The sequence below is a fragment of the Platichthys flesus genome, chromosome 7 (assembly GCF_949316205.1).
Source record: "Platichthys flesus chromosome 7, fPlaFle2.1, whole genome shotgun sequence".
In the NCBI taxonomy this organism is placed as follows: Eukaryota; Metazoa; Chordata; class Actinopteri; order Pleuronectiformes; family Pleuronectidae; genus Platichthys; species Platichthys flesus.
In genome coordinates, this window is record NC_084951.1 from 1,027,256 (window position 1) to 1,038,285 (window position 11,030).

An 11,030-nucleotide genomic window follows, 5' to 3' on the forward strand; every position below is an offset into this window, starting at 1 on the left:
TTTAAATCTTGTCCCACACCTTTATTTTATCCCCATTAATTCTTCAATCACCATTCCATTATCATCATTAATACTATCCCATAATTTGCTTAGCATTGAAATCTTCACAACATACCACTTTCCTTCTAAATGTATTGCAAGTTTGTCTTGTAATGCCATTGATATTCTATTGAACAATTAATATGAGTTAGCCATTCTGATAGTTCTTTCTCTTGTCCAATTTCAATGATCAAATACCCCTTCTCTGCTCCTTTCCCAAAACCTTTATAGTGTACTCCTCGTTTTACAAACCTCCACTGTGTTGATCGATAGAATTTATGACATATACGATAAATAGAATCATCTTATCCACTGTCAGAGCTGTGTAGGTTTTTTCTCTGACTGACCTGCCTCAGCTCTTAAAGATTGAAACGGTAAGGTGTTTTATCCCTTTCCTCTTGTCCTTCCGTCTTCTCAGCCTCTGCATAGCTTATGTTGTTAACTGCTTTGACCTGCTTCCAACAGCCCTCTTACTGACTTCACATAATCCAGATGTAACTGTCTTCTCCACCAAAATTGCAACATTTATCCCGTCCATGATCCTTACAATCCTCAAACCTATGATCCCATCTACACTTGGAATACCTCTGTTTCCCTTTGCAAACTGCTTCAATATGTCCATACCTCTGGCATTTAAAGTAGCAAAGTGGTGGCGGGATGTAATGCCTTACAAGAAAACTCATGCATCTGACTTTGACTCGTTCAGGTCACGTTGAATCCTGAAACTCAATTAGTACCGAAAGCAACCAACTCTTGCTCCATTAACAGTTTTAGCAATCTCTTCATTCGATTCACCTCGCACCCATTACAACTTTGTATAAGTTTTTCCAAGTCTTCATCTGTAGGAAACCCTGTTATCATTCCACGTGTCACTCGTTTCTCACCAAAAGTTCTTCTTTCACTTATCGTTTTTTTTTCTAATAGAAGGATACAATATTTCAAGATTATAGATAGAAGAAGACAAAAACTAATTGCTAATTTAGTGAAGTAACACCATACACCTGGGAAGGTCCTTTCTATGAGTGCCTTTTTAACCTATGCAAACTCTGAAACAGCAAAAGTAAGAGAACATTATATTTGTGCAGGACACAGGCTTTTTTCTGGCCCTCCCCTGGGTAATTTTGACTTCAGACATTCTAGTCTAATTCTAATCAGTTCACTTCAGTGGTCCCTATCGTGTCCAAGAAAAAGTAGGTGATAATGATGATCTTAATGCTACTCCGGGCAGAAGTTGTAGGAGTAGGCTGTGCCACAATAATATGTATAATGTGAAACTGTAACATGCACAGTAATCTGACTCTGTGGAATCTGTAGCTGTCACTCCTGTGCCCTCTGGGGAGCTGTCCAATGCTGAAATGGGTGAGCCTGTAACTGCCTGTGTGGTAGCGATCTCTGCTGATGATAGTGTCAGGCCTGTCAATCGTAGGAGGGACTGACACACAGAAGGAGGAAGAGGATATTATGGTGCTGTCAAAGAAAGAGAAGGTGTAGTTGAATAACTCTGGCCAGTTGGGCAGCGACCAAACCTGACTGTTAGCTTTTGCTCACAATGAAAGACTGTGTCGACTGGGTTAGCAGTGCTTCTTACTGAAAAATTTGCGTTGACTGCTTGCTAGCGTAGGTAGCATGCTTCGTAGCAAATTGAAGGCTGATGTTCTACTCCTTGAAAACAGGGACAGTTTCTCGGCATATCAGGCATACAACCTTCGATTGGACTTCAGTGAAAAAGTATTTTGTTGTCTACTTCGTGTTAAACACTCAGCACTCATTGTCCAATTTTCGTTCTCTTGATCTGCTCATTTTTACAGAAGGGCTCACAGGGCAAAGCGAAAAAGTGAAGGGACATCATGTGCCCTTTCGAGCCCTATACACCACACTACCGATCAAATTTAATTTAGCTGACGCTTTCATCCAAAGCGACTTACAATAAGTGCATTCAACACCGAGGGTTCAAAGCCAGAACAACAAGAAGCAAGAAAGTACAAATTCCTCAAAAATGAAGTAAAACTACAAAGTGCTATAAGTAAGAACCATTTAATTGCTACTAAATTATTAGTTAAAAAAAAAATATATTAGATATTATTGTATTCTTTACTTAAAACAATTAATATTTTTTTAAATAAAACAACATTTTAATATTTGAACAAGTTCGGCGGGCCGGATTAAATAGCCCAACGTATATGGCTTTGCCCATGTCTGGGTTAGTAGGTACCCTCACAGTATGAAAACAGTCAGTCAATTGACTTTTTCACTCAGTCCTTGAATAAGCTTTTTTCTGTAACTGAGTGATTAAACATTTACCATCTAATACAAGATTTCAGTTTTAGCCTGATTTGAATGTGTCAGGGACTTTATTTTCTTTGTGTAAGTCAGTGATTGAAAAAGTTACCATCTTAACCTACTCTGCAGTTTTGGTCTTTATTTGTAGTTTTGGTCTTTATTCCAGTATTCATTATTTCCCAGTTCTTTGTGGACCTGAGTGATAACAAATATTCAGCTTAATCAAAGCTGCAGTTTTCATGCTTATTTCCTGTTTAATACCATTAAGACAATGTCAACATAGCTCTGCAAACCATTCTGGGCCCTATTTTCTTGGTTCCCTCTCTTTTCCCTCTTGTGGCACATCACTCTCCTGCCCAAAAAGCTCAATCAATGCACGACCGCTACCTTAATTGATATGATTAAAATCATCTTATTAGTAACATATCATGTCAAGACAAAAGCAATTTGGTAGCTAGAAAATAAAATGAATGGGCAGAGCATGGGGGAAATGGTTAAGAGATTAGGGTTATGTGATGATGTCAATTGGTTATTGGAATTGAAATGAAAAATAGTTATCAGAATTATTATATTACTTGGGAAAATAATTTGTTAATTTAATGTAGTTAAATTAACATGATTTTCCCACTTTAAATGCACTGGCAAAAGTTGGAACTTTTGTTTGAGGAATAAATTATAAATTAGCATTCAACTAATACTGGATCTTAGTGACCACTTGAAGCTCTATGTGGACTGAATATGGAGAAGCAATACTTACTTTTCAACCCTGAGTAATGCATAATAAAGATATCCCCAAATGGACCATCTGACTATTTATAGCAAATTAACCATGTCCAAAACAAGACAATGAGAATACCAGAAAAGGTGAGGCTGGACTCACTTAAAATCACATTTGTAGAAATTTCTCAGATTGTTACCTTATAGCTTGTGAGAATCTAAATGGCAACAGGTGTAAAACTATTATATGTATTATATGTATGTATATGTATATGGGATTTAAGCAATTACTAAATCCACGGACTCTCAGTTAATAGCATTTGTATCCATGCGGATGGGTTCAGGTAGATCTACGATGCGTACATCATTTATGTAAATGGTGTGTTTGTCTACACTTTAAGCACCGACTCTGATGTGGCCTGTACATCATGTGATTAAGAGAAACATTTCATCCAAGAGGCTTCTTCAGTTCAATTCTTCAGGACTTGTTAGTAAAAAACAAATTAAGTGTCTTGTGGCCCTGTTTTATTTATCCCGTTCCCATGGGTGGGTGATTGGCATATGAGTCAAGCATACCTGTGGATGTCGTCAGAGTCAATCCGGGCATCTCTAGCAAGTACACATTTAAAGCCAACCCTCTACAAAATCACCTAATTTGGCCTCAGATTTAAAGGAGTTCAGGTTTTTTAGATCGAAAATCTTCAATATTAAATTCCCATGATTGTGTAATCAGTATATTTAGTTATTTTTTTCAAGATTGACATTGTATGAACATATTGGGGTTTGGTTATTATGGCAGAAAAAATACACAAATGTGAACATCTTTTAATGGAAAATAGCCTTTATATCAGTGCAAGACAAACCTTCAGGGCCTTGGAGTTGTTTGACTCAGTAGTTAGGGTAGTTGTGTACTGGTGAGGACAGGTGTGTGGTGTGAATATTTATAAGAAGACTTAAGCTTGTCTTCAGAAAATTGCATGAGATGATGATGTCAAAGAGTGAACATGGTGCAGTGTAAGGGCTTCGGATTAATCCTTTATTCCACACCTTTCATGAACTCCAGAAATTCTGTCAAAGAGAACAATGAGGGAACAATGACCCACAAAGTCAATTTAAAAATGACATATGTATATATGAATAGAGGACAAGCATATGAGCATTGTTTGTAAGACAGATGGTGACAATGACAGTTGTGCCCCTAATGTGCTTGTTAACGTACCGTCATAATCAATTTTGCCATCATTGTTTTTGTCTCCATCCTTCATCAGTTCCTCAATATCGTCTTCCGTGATGGTTTCTCCAGTAGACTCCAGCATGGTCTTCAGCTCCTCTAAGTCTATGTAGCCATCTCCATTCCTCAACAAAAAATAAAGGAATCAGCTAATACTCATTTGGAATGTTTGCTGAGTTGAACCCTGTTAACCCTGTGTACAGTGTGAACAATTTATTTCTAACATGGTAAACAACCTGATCCAGTGAAGTTTGGGTTGTTACCTGAAGTCAAGACAGTTCTGTTTGACTTAAGTTATATTTCAAACATCATCTGTAAATCTACTAATGGGCGTCAGCACAAATTTATTTTATATAGTAGAATTCCTATGAATTTTATGAAGGCTCTGCATGGTGCGAACAGACAATGAAGAGAAACTTACTTGTCAAACATGCGGAAAAGTTCAGCCAACTCCTCCTCTGATTTTCCTTTGCTCTCCTCCTTCATGCAGCGGACCATCATAACCAGGAACTCATCAAAATCAACTGTACCACTGCCTGTGAATATGCATGATATGATATGATTAAGACTGAAAATCTCAATATTGTATGTTTAGTGATTTAATCTCTCAAGATCCAGTTTTCCGCCTCCATGTGGTAAATCAAATTATTACAATCCATGAAACAAAAATGCTTCTGATGTATTTCGTGCTGTGTTGTGATTTATTGAAAGATGATGACATACCATCCTCATCCACCTCGTCAATCATCTCCTGTAATTCTTCAGGAGTGGGGTTCTGTCCCAACATTCTCATCACCTTCCCCAACTCTTTGGTGCTTATGCAGCCATCCTCTGCATCCTGGATGAAGATGTCAAATGCAGCCTTGAACTCTAGAAGAGACATAGCAAGTGTTAATCTCTGACAAGAGATATTTACTAATAACAACAAAAATGTACAAAAGTTTACATCTCTTCAGAGAAACAGGCTTTAGTAACCCATTGGACCGAAGTATCTAAACCCAGAGTTTAATTTTAAATAATACATTCACTCAAGCCTTTATTAGGAACATCTTTACACCTGAGGCGTGTACTACAGAGCAGGATATGCAGTTCTTGAAGTAACTTCAGATTCAACTCATGACAATACTGTCCAGTTAGATTACTAGAAAACCAAAGTCATTATTCCTACATGATTTGAGACGAATGAGTTTGAGGTTACAAGTGGCAAAGTGAGAACTGATAAAGATCAGCAGATAATTAAATGAATGGACCATTTTGCTTTTCCACGCTTTTAACGTGTGCCCTCAAAACAGAGGTTCTAATGTGTGAAGGGGGAATTTATCACAAAGAAGCCTATTTGATTTCCCGACAGAATCTCTGACAGTGATAATGCTTTTACTGCCTTATTCTCTCACTGCAGCTCGGGATACAGAATACCATAAGAAGACTGTGTGATGATAAAGATAAACTAGAAAATTCCCCCTGCCGAGAAATTTTGAATGGGTGCCTAGAATTTTGCTGGCTCGAAAAGAGATTTTTGAGAGAGAGAGAGAGAGAGAGAGAGAGAGAGAGAGAGAGAAAAAATTGACCAGTTTCAGAGAGAGACCCAGAGATAGAGAGAAATAGAGAGATAGATATCGAGACTGGTTTGAGAGCGAGAGAAACTTGATCAGCAAGTGGCGCTATCGCTTACACTGCATACACACTCAAAGATCTCTTCAGGACAGGGCACTGATCATGTGACAGGATTTTGGCGGCGATTGCTCAGACTTCATTTTCACACTGACCACTAGGTGGCGCTATCACTATCACTGCATATGCACTAACATATGTGATGAAGTGTGTTCAATTTGGGACAGAATGGACAAACTTTATTTTCACATCGACCACTAGGTGGCGCTATCACTACTAGTGTTTATACAGTAATAGTCTTGACTTGATCAGGTCAGGACTCTGATCATGTGGCCGGATTTTGGGTGTGATTGATAAAACTTCATTTTCACACTGACCACTAGGTGGCGCTATCACTATTAGTGTGTATGCAGTAATAGTCTTCTTGACTTCAACAGGACATGACTTTGATCGTGTGGCCTGATTTTCGACAAATTACATGTAATGTAATGTAATGTTCCTCCCTTAAAGACAAAGAAAAAAAGGCTGTTTAAGTACTGGGACTTGAACCCACCACCGCTGGGCCACTATCCCTCTGCCCTACTGACTGCACCACCTAAAAGAACAGTTTGGAAACGTACTTCTCGTTTCATAAATTCTCCTAAAATTGTCATTAGTTTTAATGGTAGAGACATTTTTTCACACACTTACGCCGTCATCAAACAAATACTTGTTACTCAAACACTATAAGTCCTATCTGGAAAATGAAAACATTTTGAGAATCACAAGGCTTGACACTACAACCAGATATATTTTTTTACTGGTTGTAGATTCAACGTAATTCCGCAGGTTTATTTATAGGTCTCGTTATTGTGCGACAAAATTTGTGGGAGGAGAAGCGCGCCGAAATAAAGATTGATTAGGAAGTAAGAATAAGAAGCACCACGGAATAATAATATGTAGTGCATTGCATGGCCCGTTGCGCATGACGTTGCGCCATGCAATGCAATGCCTAGTGGTGCCTGCAAACTCTCTGACACGTTTATAAGTTTAGAGATCATCCCAGCAGTAGGGGCATCATTTATAAAATGGTGTGTATGAATCATGCTAAAAGTGTACATGCGCATATAGTGAAAGTATAATGGCATGCGCAATGGCATGAAAGCAGTTTGGTCGGACAACTCACATTCAAACATATATTGCAACAGCAGAACAAGTTTAGTTTTTGGCATTTAGGCTCCAACTGAATCCCTCCCCCATATGATTACACAGGAATGATGGGAGTGATGAGCAAATCATTGTAACCCCCGTCTCAGCCTACAGGCCGATGCTGGGGTGGTGGAGGTGCTGAGGGAACTGGTAGCAATACTGCACCAGCAGTGCAAGCAAAGGGGATGATGGGAAATTTCTCTCTGCTTAAATAGATCACCTGATAAGGTGGGTGTGTATTATATATGGTTGTAGGGGGTGAGGTATATCACATGAGGTATGTCACATGATTGGAGAAGCCAAGCTCGAGTTGGATGCCTGAACTAGCTCCCTGGCGTCACTCCATTAAAACATTATGGTAATATCGTAAGATTACAACAAGACTGCTTGATTTACAATATGCCTACTAACATCTGCCATCACTGACAATAACTCAATTTTCATTGCTGCTACCTTCCTTTCTACTAGACATTTTTCGGTCAATACATTAAACAATGACACACCTTTCAATATGTAATAAATATTGTAATTATGTTGATGTGCTCAAATACACTTCTGTCCATCCTGAGAGCGGGATCCCTCAAATGTGACTCTCTAAGAGATCTTTACGTTTTTATCCCCTGTTAATATATACATTTTTGGGTATATTTTCTTTTATCTTGTGGAGAGGATGACGCACCTTGTTAAGCCCTATGAACACATTTTTTATCGGTGAGTATGGGATTTTTAGTTTTTGCCACTCCCCCATTCACACACAAATTCATACTTTGCATCTATGTATAGAACTTTTTTTTTCATAAAATATCACCCTTCACCCCTAGAACAGCCATCAGGGACAATAATGGATTCAGTAAGTAGCCCAAGAACACTTTGGGAGCACAGAACAGGGAAGACTTGGAACAAACCGCTCTACCTCCTCGGCCACAGCTTCCCATAGTGTTTGAGATGTATATGAAGAATATATTAATTTGAAGCCACAGCATTGGTATCACTGATAAAACCAAAGAAACCTTTTGCAGCTGCAATAAACACAGTGAGTGTGATAAAGAGGACAGTGCCTGAAATAATTAGGGGTCAGAGGCGAGGTAAAAAGTATTAATTTGTACCATCAGAATGTGAGGAAAGTTGATGTCTTAATCATTTTTGAATATGATGCAAAACTTTAGGCATTATTAAACTCAGGGACAACTGCAGCATCCGCAAACTATATCTTTTTGGATGTCACAAAGTGACCAAAGATCCACCGTAGTAACCATGGGGACGACTATGTGCTGTCTTTGTACAAGTAAGGCCTGATGGCACAGTGTGGGATGCATACAAGTGGAAGTCATACCTCCGGAGATGATGCCTTACTCTGCTAGTCTTTTAACTAAACAGCCCATACTCACCATGCACCGCTGCAGCCTGTCTCAATGGCTGATGGGTCATGGAAGAAAACTTGGTCTTAACATTGTTGGACCCTTTAACGCCCTACGCCGACTACAATTTGAAATAGTCTGATCTTGCCTTTTAACATAGTGCCACCCCTGAGGACTACACACTTCCTAGCTGTTGTCTTAACGTTTTGTCCCCTGCATGACTTAGGGATAACTCATGGGAGAATAGCAGATAACCTCCCAGCTGCTAAATTTTAGGTTCCATCGTGTTCTCTGTATTCAATCTGCAATCCAACAGTCACATCCATGGAGAGAGACTGTAATAAACTGGCTCCAGGTACCATGTACCATGTAACACCACATGCTACAACTTTTACCTCACCCTTTTTAACAGAAAAATGCATTCTTATGTCAAAAGTCTTCCCCAGTGCATGTGCACAAGCACACCCCAGATTTACTCCCCAGAAACTGTGAGAAAGAGAGTAGGCCCAAATACTTTCTTACTAAGCTTTTGAAAGAACTGGAGCACCTCCCACCTTGCTCACCTTCCCTCTCCAACCTGAACCCTAACTTCTGCAGGCCATAACTTCTACCATAATATAAGAAGCTGAGATAGTTGCAATGTAGTTGTTGTTGCTGTTAATTTGGTTAATACAGTTTGAAGTATTAATGGTAATGCACTTGAAAGTGAAGAAATTGCACATGTACATTGTTATATGTTTAATGTGTCTTATGTAAAGCTATTTTCGTCCATTGCTCTAGTTATGCTAATAGCCCCAAAAGAGAGTGTCCATTTCAATTAATTAGTTAAGACAATTATAGTCTTGCCTTGCTGTAATAAGATTTGATTTAAATCTGACCTTCTCTTTCCTACTAGCACCTGTTTGATCAGAGAGTGTAATCTTTTGCAGAGAGAAATGGATTTATAATTTAAATGTCTACTCCTTCATAGCGCTAGGAGGCACTGTCATAGAAGAAGAGAATAAGTACTAGTTGAGACCTAGAGAGAAAGAGAATGCCAGATGGCAACTGTTGAGTGTTCACTAAAGCTGTTTAATGTAACTTCAGCCTCTACTTGTTCTTGACACCACACTTAAGTCATACTTGTTGATAATGTTTTAATTTGTACAACAGAACAGATATTGGTAAATATAGATTAAAAAAACCCTATCAAATAGCAATAGCAGTTTCCTCACCATTTTTTTGTTCCTCTGTCAAATTTTCAACCTGAAAGAAAGAAGAATGACGATGAACATTGTATATATCAGTTATTATTTTACCACTTCACAGTAAATACAACTTCAACTCAGCAACTACACTGATCACTTCAATTCTGTACTATTCTCAGCGCAGTGGGACAGTAATGTTACACTACTATGGGAGTGGTTGGTATCGGGTGTCACCCATTTGTTTTAATAGCCATCAGCTGTCCCTTCTCTTTGCTCCCTGAACTGTTTGTTCTTATTGTCAGGCACAGCAATGTGACCTAAATAAAGCCGCCTGTTCCTGTGGTCACTGGGCTTTTCACAACTATAGTTTCAGTGACATAAAAGCTGTACAACTTGTAAAAACAGCAAATTTTGGGCTTTCAAACTTACTAATTATGCATTTTTTTTAATAAAAAAAATAAAAAGATATATATATCTTCTTATTTTTTACAATCTTGCTATTTGTGAATATATGTATAATACAATATTGCTATTTGTATATATATATATGTTAATGTTATAAGATAAGATACATATAAAAAGTAAGAATTAATTCCAGTTTGTTACTGTTGCAAATAATCACAAGCAATAGTTTTCTAGAAAATGTTGAGCATCACAATTTCAAAGCTCTCTTACACTAATAATAATATGATTCATAAAAAAAATTATAGAATAAGACAATATAACAATGAATCCTAATGTTGTTGTTTTTTCTAAAAAGTTTAGTTGAATGTAATCCTTAAGGGATTAGGAGGACCACAAGGATGTGACCTCTGTATTTTGAGCAACAACTACGAGGAAGAATATTCAAGGATATAATCATCCAACGGCTTAGTGATCATTGTATGCTTTAGAAATTACATAATCTAGAAAAATAATATTGCATATTACACTTGGCATATTGTGTACTCACCGCTGCTTTATAGACATCATCCATGGCTGCTGATCTGTTGTTGAGTCTGACACACCACTGAATGTACTGGTGCACTCAGATACAATACAAATGCTTGTATCTGGACTGTGGTTGACTGTGGTACTAAAAAAGCTCTTGACTCATCCCTCAAAATTTAAGGGGTGATAAAGAGAGAGACAGACAGAGAGGGAGAGATCTATAAATAGGTACAACGGAAGGCACCAGACAATAGGCTGTTCTTAGTCATTACTTCATACTGTTTGCGATGATACTTACATTTATTCATAGATTAAGATTGATGGCTTGTATGAAGGTAGACATGATTTAGGTTACTGTAAACCCTGACATCTCTCCTTGGGGAGTTAGTTTGACAAGGGCAGATGGTCCCTAACACAGAGCCCTGGTCACAATTAAGATCCTTGCATCTGTCTCCTCATATTCCACTGTGCCCATGTAGTGTGTTTACG

The 11,030-nt window shown here is 38.2% G+C and overlaps 1 protein-coding gene across 1 annotated transcript; it reads right to left on the reverse strand.

Moving 5' to 3' along the window:
- Positions 1 to 3,856: 3,856 nt before the first annotated feature.
- On the reverse strand, positions 3,857 to 10,698 carry LOC133956214 (troponin C, slow skeletal and cardiac muscles-like). Its single transcript, XM_062391101.1, has 6 exons — positions 10,564 to 10,698; positions 9,639 to 9,669; positions 4,991 to 5,137; positions 4,689 to 4,803; positions 4,256 to 4,392; positions 3,857 to 4,104 (listed from the first exon to the last, which is right to left on the reverse strand). Exons 1-6 carry the CDS (start codon positions 10,585 to 10,587, stop codon positions 4,073 to 4,075), a joined length of 486 nt encoding a protein of 161 aa, XP_062247085.1. The 5' UTR covers positions 10,588 to 10,698; the 3' UTR covers positions 3,857 to 4,072.
- Between the last annotated feature and the right edge of the window lie 332 nt (positions 10,699 to 11,030).